This window comes from Mixia osmundae, assembly GCF_000708205.1.
Source record: "Mixia osmundae IAM 14324 unplaced genomic scaffold scaffold_1, whole genome shotgun sequence".
NCBI classification, from domain to species: Eukaryota; Fungi; Basidiomycota; class Mixiomycetes; order Mixiales; family Mixiaceae; genus Mixia; species Mixia osmundae.
In genome coordinates, this window is record NW_014575563.1 from 634287 (window position 1) to 657994 (window position 23708).

Consider the following 23708-nt stretch of genomic DNA (forward strand, 5'->3'; position numbering starts at 1 on the left):
TTAATCTGAAGCGCTTGCCCGAGCGCGCTGAAAGTAAGGAAAGAGCGGCAGCGAGATGGATCCCAGAGGCAGACGACGGTAGTCAGCAAGCACAATGGCGAGCGCACTGATCAGCATCTCCATCTTGCCGGCGACGCTCAAGCTGGTCAAGATTCCTCGAGCGCAAGTCAATGAGCGCATGTATGAAATCAACAGGTCTCTGTCCTTTCGAGACTATGATCGAGTCGTATCTGCAGGCTCAGCCTCTCCCAAGTAGGCAATCCATCCAGCTCTAGTCCGAAGACGCTCATGCGCAAGCTCAGGGATCCATTCTATAGCTTGACCATGAACGAGGTCGAGCTCAGTATCTTTGCGGATACGTCAATTGTCGACAAGGTCTTTGCTCGCTGGCTGGAGCACGATACCTCCGAAAGGGACAGTATCGAAGTTGGACTCGAGACTTGGGTAGCCATGCAAGTCGAACAACACGGCGACGAATGGGAGCAGGCCGGAGCTCGCGTCAAAGAGATTTCTGCGCCGCTTGCCGCGCAAGGCATCTCCATCTTGTTCCTCTCGACTTATATCTCCGACTTCATCCTCATCAAAGAGCATCGCCTGGGCTTTGCATGTTCCATTCTCGAGTCGTCCGGCTTCAGGTTCCAAGCTTCACCAGATGACTTCAGCGCGTCAATGTCAGCATCGATGACAGTCTCGCCATCGCGCGAGAGACCCGTGGGCACGTCCGCAAAGTTCCTGGACGAGAGCAGTAGAACCGTTTCGACGCAGTCCGGTAGTAGTGTGACTCGGTCCATGACAGGCAGTCTCATTCTCAACAGCTCGCAAAATTCACCGCTCCTTTCGAGATCGCGCGGCAAGTCATCGAGCGCAGACTTGTCCCTCTCCCCGAATTCTTCTCGACAGAACTCCGCGGGCCAATCTCCTGAGGATTTCCAGACCAGTCTGTCGAAAGACAGCAAAGCGACAGAAGCCCTCGACAGTACTCTCTCCGGTCCTCGCTCTTTTCCGGACTCGGACGATGTCTTTACCGAGGCTATGCGAGCGAAGGAGAGTGCTCATGGACGCAACTTGCGCTCCGCTTCGACGACATCTGCCGTGAGTTCCTCTACCTCGGCAATGGGCGATAAGATCTCGATTCTGCCGGACGAGCTCGTTTGTATCGGCCTCAATGCCCAAGACGAGACAGCCTGGAGTCACAAGGTCATCTCCGCGCTCTTCTATTGCGACGTCATCTTGCCTTCTCGGCGCCTAGAAGGCTTGATCAATGGCATCGAGCTCGACATTGCGCCCGAGATTGACTACGAGAGCGTGGCTGCGAGTCTAGACGAACGTGAGCGTGATTTCGAAGGCGTGTCGATACCCTCAACGCACAGTTCGCCAGTTCAAGAAGTCGCACCATCGACACTCCGGCAGACCGATATCACCTTTGACAGCTTACGGCGCAACGCTGGTCGTTCGCGCGATGCCTCTGTCGAATCGGCCATCGGCGCAACAGAGATGCTACGCCTGGCATCGAACAGCACCATCGTCACTCGTAATGCTCTGCTTCCGACAGCAGAATCTCCCTACCCCACGCCCTTCATATCGCTCACACAAACTCTCGAGGGGACATCGCTAACAGGCGATATTCGCCTACTTCGACTGATCTTCTCGCCTGCCGAGGAGACGAATATGGTCCATACGCTAGGCGACGGAGGTCTGCATGGCCATTGGCGGGGTGAAGAAGGCGAGCTAGAAACGAACGAGTTGCCTGCGCGAGGTCGACCGAGAATCCGCAAAAGTTCGAGCGGCGAACCTTTTGTGGGTGGTCAGATGGAGGATGCCGGCAGCAGCGTCTTTTCGCCCGACGAGGACGAAGAGGAGCTCGATATGAGCTTGCCTGAGCTGCCACACACCTCCTCCCGACGACCAAGCCAGAGATCTCTCGACGGAGGTCGGAGGCTTTACAAATGCTTACAGTTGGATCTATCCTCCTTTGGCCTCGGTCAGCATTCTTATCTCACTCTGCTTCGCATCCACTGATCATGCCATCTATCCAACAGAAAAGGCTGGTATCGCGAACCATTTTTCGGATCTGCTGACGTCGCAAGGCATCAATCTAGTACGCGTGCTCTCTGCATCGAGAGCAACTCAGCTGACAGTGACGTAGCTGTACTCTTCGACTTTCTCGACGGCCAACATCCTCGTCGCAAAGGCTGACATTCACAAAGCTTCACGCTGCTTGACGCACGCAACGACATCGCAATGAACACACGACCGCCTACCATTCGTGCCTGCTTGTACATTGTACATGTACAGCTACCTTATTGTGGGCACCTTGATTGCCATTGAGTCCTGATCAGAGATATTCCACCACGTCGTGCCGTAGATTGCGAGATTGCCGAGCATGACGGAAGTCAGAGCTAGTGCTGCCGGGCCTCGCGATTTGACAGCCCGTTTTGCGTTCAGGAAGAGATAGGACATTGACCAGGCTGCAAACTGTTCAGCCATTGTATGCCGAATTCAAAATGCATCGCTACCTGTGCTGATGCCTGCGCCGTTTTGCCAATCCTTCGTCGTGGCGTAGCCCGAGAAACCAAAGATGAGCCAGAAACCGCTCAGCTGGACGAATGGCGGCAGGCCAGGATGTTTGAGGAGGGTCAATCCGTTGCCGACAAAGACTGTCAATCGACCTATGATCACCTTTCTTGGCAGGAAAGAGCCGATTGGACTAACGCGCGCCGCTGGTGATCCAGGCCGGATAGGGACTCTTGCCGAGCCGCTCGAGCTCTCTTCGTAGTCCTGCTACATCACTGGTGCTCATGAGCCGCTCTGTCGCGGATGCTCGGGCTCTCTGAGCGATAGGAAGCTTGTGCTTACGGCGGCAGCAAAAAGCGCGTCGCGACTGCAATCGGTGCAATCGCGAGCGCTGCCTCCAAGCTTCGAGCTCCTGGCCGACATGGTGAAGCGTCCTTCGAGCTTTACGCCAGACGATCCGGACGATGCGGACGCTCCGATCCAGTCCAACGGGGTGAGAACGCTGCATCGCCAGTCTTAGCTGGCACGCTGACCTGACGCGAATCAGAAACGTCGCAAAACGGCCAAAGAGGAGATGAACGTCTTTGGAGGTCCAGTGCTGTCGTCTGGAGACGACGCGAGTTCCTCAGGATCCGATCTGGCGCCCCCGACACCCATGGACAGCGACGCAGACGGGGACAGTGAGGCTGCATATGTGGAGCCTGGCACGCCGCCGGTCGACGAAGATCAAGAGGCGACCCAGCATGCTCGTCGTGACGCGATTCTAAACAGACCGACTCAGTTGGGCAAGATTGCAGAATGTGGCATCATTGAGCAGATCGACCTCGAAAACTTCATGTGTCATAAGCTCTTGACCGTCAAACTCGGTCCTCAGTGCAACTTCATCGTCGGCAACAATGGCTCCGGCAAGTCAGCCATCCTCACGGCTATCACTCTCGCACTAGGCGGTAAGGCAGCTGCCACAAATCGCGGTTCAAGCACCAAGAACTTCATCCGTCAAGGCGCGACTTCGGCCAGAATTATCGTTCGTATCAAGAACCGAGGTTCAGAGGCTTACGAACCTGAACGCTTTGGCAATTCCATCTTTGTCGAGCGCAGTCTACGCGCAGACGGTAGCGGCGGCTACAAGCTCAGAGGTACGCTGAGCACAAAGATCCTGAGCACCAGCAAAGCGGATATCGATAAGATCTGCGACCATGCACGCCTGCGAATCGACAACCCGCTCAACGTCCTCACGCAAGATGAGGCGAGGTCTTTCCTGTCCGCCTCGACGCCCAAGCAAAAGTACAGCTGGTTTCTCAAGGGTACCCAGATAGAGACTCTCAAAAGGGAATATGCCGAGCTGGCTATAACAATCCTGAATGCAAGAAGCTACCGAAAGGCCAAAGAAGCGACCCTCGAAGGCTTGAAGGACGCAAGCACTACTGCGCGGGCCAGAATGAAGAGCATCGAAGACCTCGCCGTCGATCAGCAGAGGCTAGGAGAACTTAGAGGCCTGGCGGCATGGCAGGAAGTGACGGATCACCAAGATGTCCTACACAAGCAGCAGGAAAAGATCGAGAGCCACCAAATTACCATCAAGACCCTGCACGAGCGTATCGAAGAATGCTCCGACAGGGAGCGCCGGACGCAAGCCGAGGTCACCAAGCTCGGTAGTGAGCAGACCGAAATCTACGGTCCGGATCACCCAGCACATCAAGAGTACGCGAAATGCAAAGCAAATTGCCTGTCTACGCGCAAAGAACTCATTGAGCTTCGTGACGAGGGTCGTAAGGTCAAAAGCGATCTTGCTCAGACCAAGGACCAGGTGGCGCATTACGAAAAGAAAATTGCAATGGAAATCCGCAAGCAAGAAGAGAATGAATCTGGTCAGCGAAGGCGACAAGCGCTCGATAAGATCGCGCAGCTCGAGCAGGACAAGCGACTTGCTGCACAAGAGAAACAAGCGATCATCAATAGCCGGATGGCAGCAGAATCGCAAAGTGCCATCACAAGCGCCGCGTTCAACGAAGCGAAGAACTTACTTCAAGCAGCCGAAGAGGAAGCTGAGCGCGCCCGGATGCAAGTCATGCGGTATTCTCGGCAGGGCAACGATCCCTTAGCTGCGTATGACAGCAGCACCGCAAAAGTTAGGAATGCGATCAATAGCACGAGCTGGCATCAAAAGCCTGTCGGGCCACTCGGAGTTCACGTCTCGGTCATCGAGCCTAAATGGACGGATCTGCTCGAGACGATCTTCGATAACAATCTCGAAGCATACGGTGTTACGAACAGAGACGACGAGACCAAGCTTACCAGGATCCTGCGACAATTCAATTGCCGTGCTAACATCTTGCGTACAACTCGGGAATCGGCTGCATTCAAAGAGCAATTCCTGCGCGCTCGGCCGGCACCTCAGCCAGGACGCTTTATCTGCGCCTACGACCTTCTAAGGTTCGATGATGAGTTCGCTGAACAACTGCTCGTCAACGCCGTCTCGCCAGAGCAAGCGATCTTAGTCGACGACAAGCGCGTCGGTGACGAACTCATGCGATACCCGAAGCAAGGCATGCAGACGTGCTTCAGCTCAGACGGCTACAAGATTGGCGGCTTGCGCGGAGGTAGTCTGATGACGCCTCTTGATGCTGCTCCTCGCGGCAGGCTCAACAAGAGCGCTGCCGACCTGGTACGCCGAGCGAAAGGAGCACATGAGCAGGCAGCGGCCGCTGTTGCTCAGCACAAAGCTGCATATGATAGATACGATGCGGAGCTCACACAAATGACAACGAACAAGAATGCTTCGAGGAAGCGTATGACCAGCCTGGATACCCAGATCATCCGTTTCGAAGGCGAGATTGCAAAATGCCAAGAGACCGCTACTGCCGAAGTCACCGACAATACAGCGGTCCTCATGGAGGCCAAAGTGAGAGCTGAAGCCGATTATGCGCGAATCTTGGAGCAAGCCACATTGCTGGAAGAACGCAGAGAGCTCGCATCTCAACGAGGGAATGCCGCCCAGGCTGCGAAAGACGCGGCCGAGAGCACGATCAGAGAACTGGATGCTAAAGCGACCGAAGCGGCTGTAAGTAGACAACGCCGTGCCGTTCTCGACTGATCGATCAAGCCGTCTGCAGGACCTCTTCGCAGCTACAGCTTTCCAAGTAGAGAAGGCGCGTGTCGACCGGGAGCACTACGAGCTCAAGCTTGCCAAGGCCATGACCCAGAAAGACGCGCTGAACGAACAACGACAGCAAGTTGAGGACGCTATACAGGCCAGTCATCTGCAGCGTCAAACCGCTGAAGCTGATAATCTCCCTCCATAGGTCAAGATACGGCAAGCAGAGGAGGTATGGCGCGATCCCGACACGCTTCACTTTCCAGACCAAGCAAAGACAGCACAGCAATATCGAGTTGAGATCACCGCCTTGACTGCCAAACTCAAATCGGCAGATAAGAAGCGAGGCATGACGATCGAAGAGTGTCAGGAGGAACTTCACAGAACAGATGCTGCCTATACTTCGGCCCTAAACAGTGTCGCCGGAGTCAAAACATTGCTAAAGGTCCGTCGAGCGTAGCGATGCTTCATGATGCACACTAACCCTGCGAGCAGGCGCTTTCGCAAGCGTACGAACGTCGCAACAAGCGCTTAGAGAAGATCATCGAAGTCGTTACCGAACGCGCTAGAGTCAAATTTTTCGACAATCTTGTGGCGAGGGGCTTTTCAGGAAGTCTGATCATGGACCATCGTGAGAAGCTGCTTCACATGCGGGTCAGTCGCTGCGCGGCTCGCAGTAGACGACTGCTGACACAGTCGCGCAGATCTCGACCGAAAACGTCGGCGACGGCGAGCGACGCGACAAGGACGTTCGCTCGCTCTCTGGTGGCGAAAAGTCATTTTCGACCATCTGCCTCTTGCTCAGTCTATGGGATGCAGCGGCGAGTAGCCTGCGTGCCTTGGACGAGTTTGACGTCTTCATGGTCAGTGCGCCCTGTCTAACGATCGACAGTGTGTGCTGATGCTAGTGCAGGATGTCTCCAACCGCAACGTCAGCATGAAGATGATCACCGACAATGCGCTCGCTTGCAACGAAACGCAATTCATCCTCATCTCGCCTCAAGGTATGGGGACTGTGCAGTCCTCAGATGCCGTTCGCATGGTCAGATTGGTCAGCTCATTGTCTCTGGTCATGCTCTTTGCTGACAAGATGTACAGAACGATCCTGTAAGAGACCAAGGAACGCTTAACTTTCAAGCATGATCAGTAGAAGATTTTTTTGTAAGCTTGTAGAACCCCAGCATAGGTTGTAAGATATACATTGGGTTTGCTCTAACAGATGTCGGCTGGACATCTCTGCATTGCATGAGGTGTAATCTCGATCGTGTGTTCGTCCCTGTGCCCTTATTGCTCTTCGCTGACCAACGCTAGAATCATCTGCGCGTATGAGCCGTCTCAGTACTTTGCCACACGCGACTGAAGTATCCTGGCATACTCTGTAGAGATACCAGAAGAATGATCTGCGCCGAGGCGTAAGGCTGACTCGTCTGTAGCGATATGAGAGAGCTCACAAGAGGTAGAAGCCGAGCTTGATGAAGCATTCCTTCTTGTGCATGCCTAGCGTCCTGAAAATCTCGGTCGCGTCGTAGCTCGCCTGGCCTTTCATTACTCTGCGCCAATCAGATTGCCATCAGCGTATTGTGTGCATGATGTAGGCACGACGAACTTGTTGGCATTGTAAGCGACGAGTGGCGCGTTGAGTAGGAGCGCAAAGGGCTGGAATGTCAGCAGAAAGAGGGTCGTTAAGAACGTATGCGCGATCATTTCCGGCAGGACGAACTGGCGAAACCCGTCTATGGTTAGCTCCACGAGTGAGTAGCAAGCCGTGGGATGCAAACTTGATTGAGCTTGTTGCATAGATCAATGGGATTCAGATAATCGCCTGTTGACTGCTGCTCAGCTCCCACCCTCCCTGACGAACGTGTGACCTACATTCGAGATCGCTGAACATGATGATCTGATGAAGCCACAGAGATATCAGATGAGTGACAGGTCGGGTCTAGCTTGGCTTGACGTACGAAAAAGACTGACGTAAAGAGCAGGACGGCGCTCATGATGACTGCAAACAAGAACAGCCATGCTTCGCCCGACTGCGCACCAACGTTGCTGTGTTGACTGTGCGGTATGCAAGATGTGTGGAGCACTGACCATACTGGCTAGTAAGGCGCACTCGAGTCGGTCCTTGTTCGCTCCTCGGCGCGTCTCCCTCTCTGCTCTCTCGTCAGCTCAGCTCCGCGTCATCAGCGCTTTCCCGGCACCAGAGGGCGCTTCCAGGTGCGTAGAGAGACAACATGGCTGCCTCTGAGAAGCTCCAGGGCGACTCACTCGAAGCGGCGGGACCCGGTCCGGGCGAGTCACTCAGTCGGACGACCAGAAAAGCATTAGCTAAGATCTCGGACCGTCCTGCGCCCGACAAGGCTCGCTTTCTTCTCTTCAATGGCTTCTTCGCTTCAACTTTGATACTTCTCCACGTCGGCTTCCAGATCCTGCCGAGTCCGTTCTGGTTCTTCGGCTCTACACAGCATATCTTCTGGCGGAGCATCTTGCACACCAAGACAATGTTCGCACAGTTGCTCATCTATATCTCGCAAACCTTTGGCCGTGAGTTCACCCGTCTGCTCCGGACAACTCGAAGCTGACAAAGAGAACAGCCACAAAGATCATCTTGACGTCCGAGGGCAAAGATCTCGACCTGTCGGCGATCGTCAAGCGCGACGCAAAGGGCAAAGTCATTCACCTGACGCTGCCCGAACGATCTAGTAAGCAGTCTGACGGTGCTCTACAGGCTTGCTGAGTGTCGATCGCAGTCATTCTCGCGAACCATCAGGTCTATTGCGACTGGTCATATATATGGTCAGCCCAAGCGTCCCAGCACATGACCACTCATTCAGTGGATGCTACGATAGGAATCTGCTCTACTTTGCCGAGCTTCACAACGCGATCGTCATCATCCTCAAGAAATCACTCAAATGGATCCCCATCGTCGGACCAGTAAGCGGCTTCTGCTCATCAGAGGCCTGACTCATCGACAGCAGGCCATGCAAATGTTTCAATTCATCTTCCTCTCCCGAAGCTGGGATGCGGATCAATCTGTACTCAAGCGACAGATTGGCAAGATGGCTGCCAAGGCTCAGGAATCATCAGAGCCATTGTCGCTCCTCATATGTGCGTATGCGCCTTCTGATCGACGCAGAGCTGAACATCGAGGCACGGCTGCAGTCCCAGAGGGCAATTTGGTCAGTCAACTGTCCAGACCGATTAGCAAGAAATACGCAGACAAGAGCGGCATTGTATGTCTCAAGACTACACAAACGGCGCGCGCTGAACTCTCCCTGTAGGCCGATATGAAGCATCAGATCCTGCCACGGTCGACCGGCTTGCTTTTCTGTTTGCGAGCGCTTGCCAAAGAAGTTCCGAGTCTCTCCGTCATCGATATCACGATTGGCTACGAAGGTATCCCAGAGGGGGAGTAAGCTAGTCCGCTTCGATAACACGATCATCACGCTGAAATATTTGGCAGCTACGGACAAGACTATTACTCGCTCCAGAGCATATTCGGAGCGGGACAATCGCCCCCAGCAGTTCACATGCATGTGCGGACGTTCAAGGCCAGCGAGCTACCGCTCGGTCACGACTTGACAGAAGCAGACCACGCCACGCCGGAAGAGCGAAAGATCTTTGATGATTGGGTCCGCAGTCGATGGCAAGAGAAAGACCATCTTCTCGGTCGTTTCTATGCGAAGGGTAGCTTCATAGAAGGCAAACGAGGTGTCTCAAAGGTGACAGAGGCGTACGGTCCGATATCTATACCCATCGAAGCAAAGACAAGCAAAGACACCAACATCTTACTGGGCTCCTGTATTCCCGGAGCGATCATGATTGCCGCTTTGACAAAGTATCTCATCTATGGCTTCTAGGCCATCTCACGCGCGAATGTATAGCAAGCAAGCACACTCTGTTGACAATGTAAATCCATTGATGGTCTAGGTCTCGCGGCTCGCATGATGCTACAAAAGGGTTCGAACGGAATGAAAATGGAAGAGCCGGTCATCGTCGTCATCGTGAATCGGAAATCTGGCCAACGTGTCTAGCAGACCACGCAGCCATTCTTCTTGCGTGACTCTTTTGGCCGAGGCGGTGCAAGAACAGCCCTGATGCCTTCATCAAAGACGTTCTTGAGTCCCTTTTGCGTCAGAGCAGAGCACTCCAGGTATCTGCACCGGTCTGTCAGCTTGGCCCACCCGATATGAACGCAGGTCGGCTCACCGTGCGGCGCCAATGTCTTTTGCGAGCGAGAGGCCTTGTGGATAGGCGATGGGTGACTGTCTTCTCTCTCGCAGCTTCTCGATCGTATCTCTATCTTCACGTAGATCGAGCTTCGTGCCAACAAGGATCATGGGCACGTTGGGCGCGTGATGCTGTATCTCGGGATACCACTGCATCGGACGCGTCATTGGTAGTGAACTACGCGCAACGAGAGGATGCATACCTTTGTTCTGACGTTCTCAAAGGATGGCGGGCTGACGAGACTGAAGCAGACGAGGAAGACGTCGGTTTGCGGGTAGGAAAGTGGTCGCAATCGATCGTAATCCTCCTGACCTGCCGTATCCCACAGGCCCAAATTGATTGGCTTGCCATCGACCATGACATTGGCCGAATAGTTGTCAAAGACGGTCGGAATGTATTCGCCCTGCCTTCATACGTCAGTCTGGTTCACATCTCGTGTGAGCTTGCGGGCGTACCGGGAACGCATTCTGTAGAAAGGACAACGTCAGCGCGCGTCGGACTGAGCAAAGCAGAACGTACGGTCGTGTAACTGATGAGTAGACATGTCTGCGCACTGCCATGAGCATATACGAACGCTTGCAGCAGCTTGCGTACCTTGCCGACGGCACCATCGCCCACGACGACGGTCTTGATAGCTTGCATGCTGGAGCTGTCGAGCAGGAAGCGGCTGGCTCGATCAGCTCGATGCTCAGGAAAGCGACAAGCACGATCGCTGGGGATTGTGGAGGGGATAGGGAGTTGGAACCTTTTGTCGAGTAAAGGGCGTCGTTTCCTCTGAGGAGTACGAAAAGCACCACTTGCGACGTTGCACTCAAGCTGACACAGACCGCAGTCTCAGTCGCTCGAGACGCTCTGGCGGTAGAAGCTCGAAGCTCCTCGCAAGATTGGTCGGACCGGAAGAGGTTGCCGGTGCAATGGGATCGGCTTGTCGCTGACTTGACCACAAGACCGTTCGAGGCGAGGCCTGAGCGGTCACTGTGGCTGCGTCCAGTCCTAACAGACGACAGGAAGTGCAGGACACGGACATAGAGCTGGATGTGTGCACCTGATACGTACCTCTACGGTGTTGCAGACGATATAGGCTGGCTGTGGGCGCTGACGGTGCGCTGTGCTAGCAAGCGCTTTGACGAGCTTTCGAGAGCGGTCAAAGTCAGCCTCGGACTTGCTGTGCTCAGTAGCAATGCGGTCTGAAGGTCTATCTAGCCAATGCGCTCTCGTGGCGAGTTCTAATCTTCAACGGTCGGAACGCTGGATAAGTCGCGCGCGGATGCGACGCGCCGAACCAATCTCACGATCTCACTCGACGGCAGATGCAATCTGTGAGCGTCTGAGCTCGTTGAGGAGCCATCTCCTATTGGTCTCCTCAGGCGACAAGAGCTGGGGACGTTTGAGCAAGGGCACATACTGACCTTGTGAGCTGAGCTTTCCGCCGCCATGATCGAGGTAGGCGCCCATGGAGGCACGCGCATCGAGCACGGGCGTGTCTTTGTCCGACGCAAGCAGGAAATGCTGCTGCAAGGTCGCTTTGATCCTGTTGCGCGTGAGAGCAGCATGTAGAACGGCAGGCGTACTGCTGAGCGCCAACCTGGACTCGTTCGACGACGCGACAGATCCATCTGATTCCCAGTGTAGCATCCCATCTGGATAGCCGCAATCCCACAGAACGAGAGGAAGATCGTCTGCCATCTCGTACGCCGGTTTGCCGAGCAATGCGCCAGTAGCAAGTTTGGGATCCGCTTCTGTTGCCACGTTGAAGAGTGCATCGATGACGTCGGGTGATTCTCGCTTGCTGCCGACGAGGAAGAGGAGTGCCATCATATGTCGCACTTGATTGTACAAGAATGCGGTTCCTTTCAAGTTGAGGACGTATAGATCTTGTTGTCCTTTTGCGTCTCTGCCGAGACCGGTCTCCACTGGATCGATGGTAGCCGACAGCACGAGCCGTCTATAGTTTGTGATCTGCTTGCTTGCATCGATCTTGCACATATGACGGAAATCGTGTTCGCCCTCGAGCCTGCTAGCAGCTTCCCTCATCGGATCCAGCTCAAGGCCCAATGGGCTTAATGAGAAGAAGTATTTGTACTGCCGCCATAGACAGGCGAAGCGACCATCGAACTCGGCATCGACTGCTGACCAGCCCAGTATTCGTATCGAAGCAGGCAGGATGCGATTGAGTATACCGACATAGTCTAATTCGTCGTACATACGTTGGGGTGCAGGGCCGCAGTCGACGCGCGTGATGGCGCCTGAGCCAGGTACAGTCGCTCTCTGTCGTGCGGCATCGCGATTGAGGGCTTCATTGTAGCTCATCCGGGCGTCGTCACCGCATTCCTCCCTGAGCTGTTCGAGGCTGAGCTGGCTGCGCAGATACAGCGCAATGACTTGATTGGCAGCGGAAACACCGCGATCCGTTCTGCCGCATCTCGAGAAGCCGAGCGACTCTAGTGAGGGAGCGTCACCTTGTGCGGGTATCAAGCGGGCTTTACGCATTGCAGCCAAAATCGTGTCCTCAACGGTTGGTAAAGGCGTAGGCGTCGATTGACTCGCCAGCCCGCAATAATCCCAGCCATCATAGCAAAATCGAAGGGCAACTTTACGACGAGCAAATCGGCGAAAGTCAAACGTCTTGTTGGCCTTGCCGCTGGGTCTTGCGCTTTGTGTCGGCACAGGCATTTCGGGCTCTTTGGCGGGTGCGAGAGCGCGTAGGCGGGCTTCCAGGTCTCGGATCTTCGCTAGCAATTTCTCGCGATCCAGCTCTGGTGTGCTGGGCCTAGATTGAGTCATCTTTGTCGCTCGCCGAGGCTGCCGAACGGCGGTACGCAAGACAAGTTGCAATGCGCCTTTCGAAATGTGATGACGTGCCGGCAGACCGAGGGATGGACTCGAAGATGCTGTATAGGCCAGCGCATTCATCTGCGACTTGTCATGATGACGTTCGCTTGGCTTGGGATCTGCTGAGAAGTCGAGGGGTCAGTCGATGCGGTCGCGCTTGCTGCTTCGAATTTTGAGCGTGCAGGGCGAGACTGTCATCGATAGAGGCAGGCCGCTAGCTAGCTGTGGCTTCCGCTTGAGGTAGGATGCAGAGCCTACGTGGCTCGCTGCAGACGAGTCTGGGCTCACTCGCCTCCTCATCTCGACATCTCACGCCTGCCAGCTTGTCTCGCCAGCCCGTGATCGAGTTCAAACGACACGGCACCGTATGGATCAAGCGCACCGGTCCAGGATCAGAAGCATCAACAGGCGTCAATGCTTATGGTCGTGTGCCAGGCAAGATGGGCAGCAGTAGGCAAGGCAAGAAGAGTAAGACTCGGGTGGCCGCGGGGGGAGATGCGCTCTTCAAGCGACCTTTGCCGCTCATCAACTCGCTTCGCCATGTCAGATTGCCCTTGCATGAGCACCTCTGGAAAGGCGAGCCCTACCGACCGCTCACGATACCCAAGAGAGGTACAGGCGGACGGAACAACACGGGCAGGATCACAGTCAGAGGTCGAGGGGCAGGCCACAAGAGACGGATCAGACTGTTGGATTTCCACCGATCCCAGCAGGGCGAGATGATCGTCAGAAGGATAGAATACGATCCAGGTCGGACTGCTCATATTGCCCTTGTCGAATACATCGAGGAGGGCAAAGAAGGCAAAAAGGCTTACATCCTTGCGCCCGAAGAACTCAAGGTCGGGGACAGCATACGCAACTACCGACAGGGACTCGACGCTTCTGTCGATGACAACCGAGCGCCTACTCTGCCTACAGATCCCGCTGCTCCTCAGACTGTCGCACCGCCCTCACTCGCGCTGACGATGGCGAGAGCAGCTGCGCTACGGCCTGGCAATCTCCTGCCTTTGCACGCCATCCCGCTCGGTCTTGCGATCAACAGCATCTCTTTACGCCAGAATGGTCCAGGCATACTGGCTCGATCGGCGGGAGCGAGCGCGACCGTCATTGCGGTTCAGCCAGATGGCTTCACCCAAGTCAAAATGGCGAGCGGCGAAGTCAGATTAGTCCGAAGTGACTGCTGCGCTGTCGTCGGTGTCGTGAGCAACAAGATCCAGATCGGTAAATCGCTCGGCAAAGCAGGTCGAGCGAGGTGGCTAGGCTGGCGACCCAAAGTCAGAGGGGTCGCCATGAACTCGTTCGTCTCTCACTCTGTGTTGATCGGGAAATGAACTCATGACAATCTGACAGTGTCGACCATCCTCATGGTGGTGGACGAGGCAAGTCAAAGTCCAACAAGCACCCACGCACGCCCTGGGGTATCTTGACCAAAGGATTCAGAACGAGACGACCTGGCCCGGGAGGCAATACGATGGTAGTCAAGCAGCGCCCTCGCATCCGCGCGCAAGACTGAGTCTACAATGCAGATCGAATGTGCAACATATTACAGTCATCTCGTGAGACGGGCTCGTGATCGGCTAGATATCATACGCAGGCGGCGGCAGACCATCGTGTGGTGGTTGTTCGGCCGTCTCCGTTGGTCTCTCTGTCTCGGGTGCATGCGTTGCTGCACCATCTGGCTGCACGATCGCAGCTGGAGGGTTAGGCGGCTCGTACAGGGCTGTAGGGCGTCCGTCAGTCTGTAGAGAGACACACGCAGGGAGGGATGTGACTTACGCAGGGCTTCTCCTTCTGCATTCGAATTTCCAGCGCTTGCTCTCGATTTCGCGTCTTGCAAAAGCTCATAGAATTTGAAGCCGGGCGATCCGCTGAAGATGATCTTGAGCAACTGTGGTGTCTGACATTGGCATGCCTCAGTGATCATGCACAGATCGACGAGACTCTCGACGAACACTGAGACCGCCGCCGGGCACTGGCACCACGCAGGCGTCCATACGATTGGCGCTGAAGTAAGGCTGAACATACCGCATGTCGTGGAGCTTGGTCAGTGGTACAGAGAACGATCGGAGCTCGCTCGAAGTCGATGCGTTGCCTGAAGAAGCTACAAAGACGACTCGACGTGGACTGAGCCATAGCCTGCCCCTTGCTCTCATCTCCCGCGATTCAGGCGCTGCTACCGTGCGATCGGCAGAAGCGGCCTGAATGCTTACATCGATGCTAACGTCCTGTTATCAGAGCCCTGGGGGCCACTGAGGTCGTGGACCACGTACGAGTCTAGACTGATGACGAAGCTCTCGCCTGCAGTCAGACTGCCAGGTCAGCGCATGCGCATTGGAAAGTCTGTCGATGCATGCCTGGCAGAGGGACAGGCTGTCGTCCGTCGGGAGTGAGCATGGCCCAGTTGAGCGACATCTGAGGCGGCACGGCTGCCTGTCTCGTGACTTCAAAAGTCGGGTCGATCGTTACGCGACGAGTTTTGCTTTGTTGCCCAATTGCGCGCTCTGGCCCGACCGTCTAGCACCCCATGGCGAGCCGGAAGCGGGAACGAACGACCTCGAAGACATCGCGAAGACTGGACGCTGCAGAAGAGCCTACAAAACGAGCGCGGCAGGTCGATGCCGCGCCGGTGACACGAGAAAGGACACGAACGGAACCAGCCGTCTTACAACCCATTGATCAGAACCGCAAGCGCGCAGCGACCACTCAAGCTGCGACGAACGGCAAGACGAGCTCGGCAAACGCCATCAGCGAGCGAGCCACCGACTGCGCAGGGCCGAATGCGGTCAGAGAGACAGTTGCAGTCGCTGTTACCACCGAGCTCGATGCCAAATTACCTGGTGCGTAGGTTGCCGACTACCCTAGGATCGCGCTCAAGCAGCCCGAATAAAGCGATCGATGAAGACGAATACCGTAGAGCATACCACGCTTGGGTCAGCGAGCCCCTGCAAAGAGCGCGTGATCTCATGCGAGACATTGATGACGATAGAATCGACTCGCGTCGAGAGGAAAGAAAGAGGCTCATCGTTTGCATCACATCACTCTGCACAGGGATTGCCGACCTGTCGCGGGAACAATTGCCCAGCATGCCGCTCATCGCGCGCCTGACCGAAGAGACCTGGACCCAAGACCTACAAGCATGTCGCGTAGACATCGCGGATCTGGACGAGATGGGTAGAACTCCCGCGAGGGCACCAATGTTTCATGCTGGCATTGACCAGTGTGACCTAGACTGGCCGCAATCCGCAATCCTGCCGAACTTTTGCCTTTGCGATCTGTGTTGGTTCGATGAGGAAAATAAGTATCTCGCCGGTGATGAAGAGATTGTCGACAAATTCAAGTCGGCTCACATGATAGAGCTGCTCGCTAAATTATCCTTCCTGGCGGCATTCGTAGCACCCGAAGAGCTGTCAAGTCTCGCGCCTAGCCAGCCACGAGAAGACGAGGACGACGCCGTGCCTGACATCCATGTTAGCGCCGAGGCAGCACCCATTGTAGACACTCCTGAGGATGGGGACCCCGATGATCCTCCATCGCACTGTAGAAAGCCGTCTACAGACAAATTCGAAGAATCGGACGAGTTGGCAGAATCGTCTGTGGATCCAATCGATGTATCGAGCGAAGACTCTCGGACGGAAGAAGAGCTAGCTGCTGTCAGAGCAGAATGCGAACGACTCGAGTTGTCTGTGCCTGTCCTCGCTCGAGACTACAAGATCGTCGATAGGCTGGGCGAAGGCACTTTCTCCTCGGTCTACAAAGCCCACGATCTCCAAGCTCACATATTCGACAATCGTCCCTGGCAAGAACTAGATCCTGCGCCTCACATCGCAGACGAAGCTGCATACCGTTCCTATCGTAAAGTGTCAGCACGGGCGTCTGTGTACGTTCCACCAAGGAAGCCGATCTTCGTTGCCATCAAGAAGATCTACGTGACCAGCAGCCCCATTAGGATCTTGAACGAGATGGAGATCATGGCCATGTTAAGGAAAGCACGCAATACTGCTTTCTTGATCACCGCCTTTCGAAATGAGGACCAAGTTCTGATTGTGATGCCTTACGAACGTCACCAAGACTTTCGACATTACTATCGCACCGCGTCGCTTGATACCATCAGGAGCTACACTCTGTGTCTTTTCCGTGCGCTAGCAGACTGCCATTCCCGCAAGATTCTCCATCGCGACATCAAGCCTGCCAACTTTCTATTCAACATCCACACAGAGCAAGGCACATTGTGCGACTTTGGTCTGGCAGAAGTCTTCGATCCTTTCGAATGGAACGGACGCTGCTTGCATTCTCTGCCTTCGCACAACGAGCTTCACGGTCACAGGCTCGAGCAGCAGAAATCTCTGTGGTCCCAGGTCAGAGAGCAAAAATCAGAATGGGAATTGAGCGACAAAACAGGCAAGATGCCCTGGTTTCCGGACGCACAAAAGGACAATGAACTGGAAACGGTTTTGAAGCTTCATCAGGAGCACAAGGGCTTTCTCGAAAACCTTCAGAACGCATACCCAGCACCCAAATCGTTAACGAGAGTTGGCTACCTCAAGCCTGATCGTGACAACAGGTAAGGCCTTCGATCAACTACCATTACTCGCAGCTCATCCCAGACTGCTCAGACCTGCCGCAAAAGCCAACCGAGCGGGCACGCGTGGCTTCAGAGCACCCGAAGTTCTCCTCAAGTGTCCTGACCAGACCGTCTGTACGTCAATTTCGCTTGCTCAGTCGCTCGGCTAATGACACCCGCAGCTATCGATGTCTGGTCGGTCGGCGTAATTCTGCTGTCGTTCCTAACCCGACGCTTTCCGTTCTTCAACTCAAACGATGATATCGAAGCGCTCATGGAGATCGTCACTCTTGTGGGACGCCGTCGCATGGAGAAGTGCGCTGAGCTTCATAGTATGTCACGCTTTCTTCTGAGAGCTGTCGAGCTAACATCTACACGCAGATCGACGCTTCATCACAAATATACCCAACGAGGCGCCAGCGCATAAAGATTTGCATGCTCTCGTCAAGGCACTCTGTCCGGATGTCTATGTGGCTGCGATGCAAGGCCCGCCGGAGTCAGCAGTCTATGACGCGACAAATCCACTCTACCAAGCTGTCGACCTCATGGCTCAGTGCTTGACGCTCGATTGTACAAGGCGGGTGACGGCGCACGCCGCTCTGCATCACCCGTTCCTCTCGCAGAAAACGCAGAGCAACGATGTTGTACACCAATTGTGAAATTGCTATGCCTCGCGCTCACGATCAGATGAATCCAGAGTTTTTGAATCACATGCAGCTCGTCGCGCCTCGTCGAGGCAAAGGCTGCGAGAGAGACAGACATCGCATCTGCGAACGGTAGGTCAAGCTTCTGTGTGCGCAACGAGAGCATATGCTGACGTGTGGATCATCGCTTGATGCTCATTACACGGACAAATCACCTGTTTGTGCACATTTTGTCGCGCTCCGCTACCTCGCCCATCTCTGTCGTCTGCCGCTTTGGCAACGCTCATCATCGTCGTGCGACGCTCGCCACGCAACGTTCCCGCTACACGACCTCTCGGACGATGCTATGACTTGCTCTGACGATCTCGTTGGGCGCTGACACCTCTTGTTTGACGTGTTGCGATTGTACCGCCCATCTACCTACCTACTACTCACCGAATGCGCTTCGTCAACCTATACGCGCGTTCTGATGGCGTCTGCATACCATCGTCACTCGATGCGGCCCAATGTGTGACATTTTGGTCGCCCGTGGCACGCTGCTATGGTGCCCATCGCTCGCGACGCCTGCCCCATCGCCCAATTGGCGGCGTGTCTCGCACGAGAACAGCCATCAAGCAAGCATCAGTTCCGCCAAGATGACGTCTCGCGAGGATAGCGTTTACATGGCCAAGGTGAGCCTCTCTTGCCGCACGCTGCACGCTGGCCACACGTCCTCGGACGAGCTTGCCGAGCTGCACCTGCAGAGCTGATCCATGCTATCTTGCCTGCAGTTGGCCGAGCAGGCTGAGAGATACGATGAGATGGTCACCAGCATGAAGGATGTGGCCAAGCTCAACCAAGAGCTCACAATCGAAGAGCGTAATCTGCTCAGTGTGTCCTACAAGAACGTCGTCGTACGTCTCGGCTGTCTGAGCACACGCGAGCTTCATGGGCTGACAATGCCCAACAGGGAGCTCGTCGTGCTAGCTGGAGAATTGTCAGCAGCATCGAGGCCAAGGAAGAGGTAAGGTAGTCTCAATGCATCGATGGCCTCGTACTGACGGATCATGCTCGTTTCGCAGGCCAAGTCGCCCAATTCATCTCCCTGGGTCAGCGCGATCAAGGACTATCGCTCAAAGATCGAGAAGGAGCTCGAAGGCATCTGCGAAGACATCCTCTCCGTGCTGGACCAACATCTCATCAAGTCGGCCGAAAGTGGCGAGAGCAAGGTCTTCTACCACAAGATGCAAGTGGCCTCGCGATCTCACAGATGGCGACACTGACGCTCTCGTAACTCTGCACAGGAAGGGTGACTATCACCGCTACCTCGCCGAATTCTCATCAGGGGAGAAGCGCTCGACCGCGTCAGAGTCTGCACTCGAAGCTTACAAGGCTGCCTCATCCATTGCCAACGTCGAGCTGCCTTCAACACATCCCATCCGACTCGGTCTCGCACTCAACTTTTCGGTCTTCTACTACGAGATTCTCAACTCACCCGACAAGGCTTGCCAGCTCGCAAAACAAGCATTCGATGACGCGATCGCCGAGCTCGACACGCTGAGCGAGGAGAGCTACAAGGACTCGACACTGATCATGCAGCTGCTCAGGGACAATCTGACGCTCTGGACCTCTGATATGGCCGATGGTGCGATGCAGTCCCCTTTTCTGCTCGACCGAGGCTGATGGTGTGGAGTTGACCGCAGCAAATGAGAAGACCGCAGCCAAGGCTGAGCCGGAAGCTGCGGCACCGGCGGAGGCAGAGGCTGCAAAGACAGAGGCGTCGTGAGGCTAATCTAGAGGTGAGACCTCTGAAGAGAAGACAAGAGAGGCCTCTCTGGCATGGAACAAGGATGAGAGAAGAGATAAGCGCAAGCGACTTTGCCACTTCATGACGTTCCTGCTCCGACCTTGGTAGCTACTTGTCATTCTCTGACGAGGTAGAAGATGTTTTGCTCGTTTACCAGATTTCATTTTTACCATCCATTTGTGTGCGAATCCCTGATGAGTACAACAAACAACACTGTCAAAAAGCAATGGGCAACCTCTGACTAGTCCCCGCCTTCTTCGTCGCTGTCAATCATGAAAGCCTGCCCATTTTGCGCTTTCCTCTTGCTACGCGCAGTCGAATCGCCACCGCTTGCCATTCGGTCCGATAGCTGCGCTTCCTCTGAACGCAGGCGTAAGCTCGCTCAGAATCTCAAGTAGCTGACTTGCCATCTTCGAGGTCCATGTCGAGCTGGTAGCGTGCATCCCGGGCTGCTTGTAGATCTATCGCGGGTACGCGTGAGAAGATAGATTTGCCGGACCTGGAGTCGACTGCAGCATCAGCTCATCTGGAAGAGCCGACACGACAAGAGAAGCACCTTCTCATGACGATGGCTAGACGGCCGAACTGAATCGTATTCCGTGCGACGAGCAGTAGGGTATCGAAGATTTCCTCGCCTTTGGCCGAGCAGCCTGAGAGAAAGACGACGACGACGGTGACGGTACAGAAGATGGTGATGACGAGATCGAGCGTGTTGAAGTGCGACTTCCAGAATTGCTGCGATGGCCTTTGTCAGCCGTCTGTGGGATGAGTGTGCAGCTCACAGACCTTGCCAAACGCGACGAGGCGTATGACGACCTCGAGGATCATTGCAGTATTGACGACGATCTCGAGGATGTAGAACGCCAAGCCGGGACAGTCTGACACTAGACTGAGCACCACGGTCGTCAGTCTGGGAGCCTTTCATTTCTCAGTACAGTCATGCGCTGAGATCAGGAGGCTCACGACAAGACGGCCATTGACAAATAAAGATAGATGTAGAGCTGGCTGAAGACGAATCTGTTGGCTACACCCCGCACAAACTCTTGCCTCGTCATGTAGTATTGCGACCGAGATGGTCTGCACAGTGTCCGAGGCATGTGTGAGCAAGGGAGAGTACGTGACACGACAGCACTGACATGGGCCCGTCGGCGTAGCGATCCGGTGTCGTGCTCCTGTGCGGTGCCATGTTGGGTTGGACCTCTTCTGGATCTTGTAACAGGGGCGTGCTGAGCGCCGGCGAGCCTGCTGGCGACGCCATATTGGTCTCCGTCCGTGCTCGCGTGCTCTATCTAGAATGCCGTGTCGAGCGCGACCCGACATTCGCAAATGCTCACATGGATTCAACAACACGTCACTACATACATCAGACTGACTGATCAATCACGATCAGTATGTCATCGTACGGATGATGCCATCCAGGATACGAATCGCATCTGGCAGGTAATACTTCTCGAACGCGAGCGGAAAAGGCGTGTCCCAACCGGTGAGTCGCAAGATGGGAGCTTCGAGCCGCGAGAAGCATCGCTGTTGTATCTCTGCAGCGATCTCGCCTGCTATACCGCCGGTGCGAGGCGCTTCGTGAACGATGATGAGACGGCTATCTCAGGATCAGCACAGCACAGAGAAGATCGGACAGAAAGCTGACCCCGTCTTGTTGACGCTCTCTACGATGGTCTCAAAGTCCAGTGGCATGACAGTACGCGCGTCGATGAGCTCGATGGAAATGTTCCTGGTGTTTCGAGGTACATTACCGGCCAAGTCCTTGCCAAGTCGCTCCGGCTCTTGGAGCAGGAGCAGTGCCTTTTCGATCTCGTATAGGGGTGTGCCCCAACTGACGATGGTAAGGTCTTGTCCCTCCTGTAGTATCTCTGCCTGACGGAGCGGCAATTCAAAGTCGTCCGTGGGTACGAGCTCTGCGCTCGCTCGATAGAGCACTTTTGGTTCGAGAAAGATGATAGGATTCGGATCACGTATAGAAGCGAGCAGGAGACCTTTGGCTTGTATTGGTGAGCGGGGTATGACAACCGTCAAGCCCGAAGCTTGCTGAAAGTATGCTTCGGGCGATTGTGAGTGGTACAAGGCGCCATGACCGACCGCCATGCAGGCTGCGTGACTGTTAGGTACAATCTGTGTACAGGACGTGGCAACTTGCGAGCACGGATAGTCATCTTGCCAACGTTGAACTCGTTCCCGGAGCGATATCGATACTTTGCTGCTTCATTGACGAGCTGATCGAAAGCAGGGAAGATGTAGTCTGCAAATTGTATCTCTGCAACAGTCGTTTGACCCATCACAGCGAGGCCGACAGCAAAGCCAGCTATGCCCTGCTCGGTCAATGGCGTGTTGAAGACCCGATCAGTACCGTGGTCCTCTGCGAGTCCTTGCGTAGTACGAAACACGCCGCCGAAAGCGATGTCCTCTCCCAGTATGATCGAGGTCTCATCCTTGCTGAGCATGATATTCTGCGCGTCCCTGACCGCCTGGAAGAGGTTCATCTTCTTCACTTGACGGCCCTCATCTGAAGTTGAGGCTGTCGTCAGGGTCGAAGAAAGCATGCCGTCGTCGAGGATCTCTGAGCCATCAGGCGCGACTCTACGCGCTCGTGCATCCTCTGTATCATCACGGAAGATGATGCCAGGTGTTGCTAGTGCATCTTCCTTTGTCGTTCGCAAGAAGCGTGAGGTTGATAGAGTAGGTAATTCGATGAGGCCACGTGTCGCGCTGACGGGGTCCTTGTAGCTGACGGAGGCTATTGTACGAGTCTGTACAGTGAGACTGAACCTGTGTGCTAGTCGGGGCACGACACTGCAGGTCCTTGTGAAGCGCATCTGTGACAGGCCCAGGCCGCACGCCGCCCGTCCTCTGTTCGAATTGTTCTCTCGACGCGTTTCTTGCGTTCTGTCTAGCCAAAAGTCAGCTATCCTCTTCCCTGTCTAGCCTTTGTAAAGCGTCCAGAGATCATCAAGAGCAGCCCTTCTTATGGCCTCGATGGCCACGAACGAGACTGCCGCGACTGCTCGGCCGGAGAGATCGAAGTGCACAATCTGTAAGGGCTCTGATCACACAGCGCAAAAGTGCTGGCATGCTGGCAAGGCCACCGAGTACAACCGACTCGGCACGAGCGGAGGATCGAGAGATGAGTATTGCTTCATCCGTCAGCGTTTCTCGACCGCCCGCAGTCCCAGCAGGCTCCCACTGCAACGTCAAGCTCCCATCGCATTGCGGAGAGACTGAGCCTGCAATCGCCCTGTTGAGAGCATAACTTGTAACGACGGCTCCAGTCTCGTCACAACTTCAAGCTCGTATGATATCGAGCACTTGTGCAGCCTCAATCAAGCCATTCGCGGCAAATGCATGAAGGCTCTCTTTGCCTCCACATCATTACTCGTCGCGCAGACGGGCAGCTTGTAAAGGCCACGTAACCGTCAGAGGGTCTTCTGCCGATGGTCGGCGCTAGCTTGCTTCTTGTACAAGTCCTACAGACCGAGAAGACTTTGCGCAATATCAGCTTGGCGAAATCTACATGCCATAGAAGTCGGCCTTGGCAGCTCCCAGCGACGCGAGACCCGCTTACACATTACCGAAAGGTTGCGGGCGGTGATTCAGACGTCTCGCGCTCTCTGACAAGCGTGGAGACACTCAGCTTACAGCCGCCTGCATATCCGCTCATGCAATTCGTCCACAAAGCTATTGACTGACCCGTCCATTCAGTCTTCCAACATGTGCGGTTCCGTGATGGGCTTCGGAGTGGACGTTCGATGCGGCTCCAAGACAGAGCAGCTTCGAGCTTGCAGTGAGCTCATGAGCATTGGGCGAGCTCGTTCTCCCGTCACAATGGAGCCAGGCAGCCGACAAAGCGATGACTTTACTCATGCACGCAGTGAGCCGTCATACGGGCTTGCGGCGTCTCGGTCTGTCCATGACAGCAGACTCCAGACGATGTCTACACAGCCTTGCGATATGCGCGCTGGAAGTCTAAGTTGCATTCCATGCAGTTGCTCGGTAGTATACGCGACTCGGGCATGCAGCACATCCTGGCGTATCATGCAC

At 55.0% G+C, this 23708-nt stretch overlaps 12 protein-coding genes across 12 annotated transcripts; 5 read left to right on the top strand and 7 right to left on the bottom strand.

Moving 5' to 3' along the window:
• The first annotated feature begins 26 nt into the window (after positions 1-26).
• On the top strand, positions 27-2172 carry L969DRAFT_83969 (uncharacterized protein). The gene is made up of 2 exons (XM_014715251.1): positions 27-252; positions 303-2172. The coding sequence occupies exons 1-2, from the start codon at positions 95-97 to the stop codon at positions 2017-2019; spliced, it is 1875 nt and encodes a 624-aa protein (XP_014570737.1). The 5' UTR covers positions 27-94; the 3' UTR covers positions 2020-2172.
• A 123-nt stretch (positions 2173-2295) lies between these two features.
• Positions 2296-2800, bottom strand: L969DRAFT_43635 (uncharacterized protein; the record flags this gene model as incomplete). Its single annotated transcript, XM_014715252.1, has 3 exons — positions 2296-2468; positions 2517-2657; positions 2713-2800. The coding sequence occupies 3 exons, from the start codon at positions 2798-2800 to the stop codon at positions 2296-2298; spliced, it is 402 nt and encodes a 133-aa protein (XP_014570738.1).
• Positions 2801-2898: 98 nt separating this feature from the next.
• Positions 2899-7153, top strand: L969DRAFT_83973 (uncharacterized protein). Its single transcript, XM_014715253.1, has 9 exons — positions 2899-3007; positions 3062-5575; positions 5628-5765; positions 5817-6053; positions 6104-6262; positions 6313-6471; positions 6522-6659; positions 6707-7008; positions 7060-7153. The coding sequence occupies exons 1-8, from the start codon at positions 2936-2938 to the stop codon at positions 6749-6751; spliced, it is 3462 nt and encodes a 1153-aa protein (XP_014570739.1). The 5' UTR covers positions 2899-2935; the 3' UTR covers positions 6752-7008; positions 7060-7153.
• Positions 6890-8116, bottom strand: L969DRAFT_68865 (uncharacterized protein; the record flags this gene model as incomplete). The annotated part of the gene is made up of 9 exons (XM_014715254.1): positions 7807-8116; positions 7697-7758; positions 7567-7638; positions 7481-7505; positions 7387-7430; positions 7215-7327; positions 7060-7158; positions 6984-7008; positions 6890-6925 (listed from the first exon to the last, which is right to left on the bottom strand). Exons 2-9 carry the CDS (start codon positions 7697-7699, stop codon positions 6893-6895), a joined length of 414 nt encoding a protein of 137 aa, XP_014570740.1. The 5' UTR covers positions 7700-7758; positions 7807-8116.
• L969DRAFT_14311 (uncharacterized protein) lies at positions 7840-9465 on the top strand (the record flags this gene model as incomplete). Its single annotated transcript, XM_014714879.1, has 8 exons — positions 7840-8149; positions 8200-8307; positions 8356-8401; positions 8455-8539; positions 8584-8713; positions 8768-8838; positions 8887-9017; positions 9069-9465. The coding sequence occupies 8 exons, from the start codon at positions 7840-7842 to the stop codon at positions 9463-9465; spliced, it is 1278 nt and encodes a 425-aa protein (XP_014570365.1).
• Positions 9466-9635: 170 nt separating this feature from the next.
• On the bottom strand, positions 9636-12748 carry L969DRAFT_43717 (uncharacterized protein; the record flags this gene model as incomplete). The annotated part of the gene is made up of 8 exons (XM_014715255.1): positions 9636-9762; positions 9815-9984; positions 10038-10238; positions 10291-10302; positions 10355-10381; positions 10430-10609; positions 10892-11066; positions 11136-12748. 8 exons carry the CDS (start codon positions 12746-12748, stop codon positions 9636-9638), a joined length of 2505 nt encoding a protein of 834 aa, XP_014570741.1.
• Positions 12749-12912: 164 nt separating this feature from the next.
• L969DRAFT_91570 (uncharacterized protein) lies at positions 12913-14180 on the top strand (the record flags this gene model as incomplete). Its single annotated transcript, XM_014715256.1, has 2 exons — positions 12913-13964; positions 14018-14180. The coding sequence occupies 2 exons, from the start codon at positions 12913-12915 to the stop codon at positions 14178-14180; spliced, it is 1215 nt and encodes a 404-aa protein (XP_014570742.1).
• L969DRAFT_100633 (uncharacterized protein) lies at positions 14127-15107 on the bottom strand. The gene is made up of 5 exons (XM_014715257.1): positions 15022-15107; positions 14938-14965; positions 14620-14884; positions 14444-14564; positions 14127-14387 (listed from the first exon to the last, which is right to left on the bottom strand). The coding sequence occupies exons 1-5, from the start codon at positions 15077-15079 to the stop codon at positions 14245-14247; spliced, it is 615 nt and encodes a 204-aa protein (XP_014570743.1). The 5' UTR covers positions 15080-15107; the 3' UTR covers positions 14127-14244.
• An 84-nt stretch (positions 15108-15191) lies between these two features.
• Positions 15192-19637, top strand: L969DRAFT_91572 (uncharacterized protein; the record flags this gene model as incomplete). Its single annotated transcript, XM_014715258.1, has 12 exons — positions 15192-15504; positions 15557-17228; positions 17281-17363; positions 17411-17560; positions 17610-17872; positions 17946-18004; positions 18480-18543; positions 18643-18765; positions 18822-18875; positions 18934-19097; positions 19156-19496; positions 19555-19637. 12 exons carry the CDS (start codon positions 15192-15194, stop codon positions 19635-19637), a joined length of 3369 nt encoding a protein of 1122 aa, XP_014570744.1.
• Positions 19638-19639: 2 nt separating this feature from the next.
• Positions 19640-19822, bottom strand: L969DRAFT_91574 (uncharacterized protein; the record flags this gene model as incomplete). The annotated part of the gene is made up of 1 exon (XM_014715259.1): positions 19640-19822. One exon carries the CDS (start codon positions 19820-19822, stop codon positions 19640-19642), a length of 183 nt encoding a protein of 60 aa, XP_014570745.1.
• Positions 19823-19892: 70 nt separating this feature from the next.
• On the bottom strand, positions 19893-20958 carry L969DRAFT_83987 (uncharacterized protein). The gene is made up of 6 exons (XM_014715260.1): positions 20795-20958; positions 20622-20735; positions 20445-20568; positions 20215-20393; positions 20066-20157; positions 19893-20018 (listed from the first exon to the last, which is right to left on the bottom strand). The coding sequence occupies exons 1-6, from the start codon at positions 20914-20916 to the stop codon at positions 19900-19902; spliced, it is 750 nt and encodes a 249-aa protein (XP_014570746.1). The 5' UTR covers positions 20917-20958; the 3' UTR covers positions 19893-19899.
• Positions 20959-20976: 18 nt separating this feature from the next.
• L969DRAFT_68888 (uncharacterized protein) lies at positions 20977-22522 on the bottom strand. Its single transcript, XM_014715261.1, has 3 exons — positions 21811-22522; positions 21304-21763; positions 20977-21255 (listed from the first exon to the last, which is right to left on the bottom strand). The coding sequence occupies exons 1-3, from the start codon at positions 22484-22486 to the stop codon at positions 21045-21047; spliced, it is 1347 nt and encodes a 448-aa protein (XP_014570747.1). The 5' UTR covers positions 22487-22522; the 3' UTR covers positions 20977-21044.
• Between the last annotated feature and the right edge of the window lie 1186 nt (positions 22523-23708).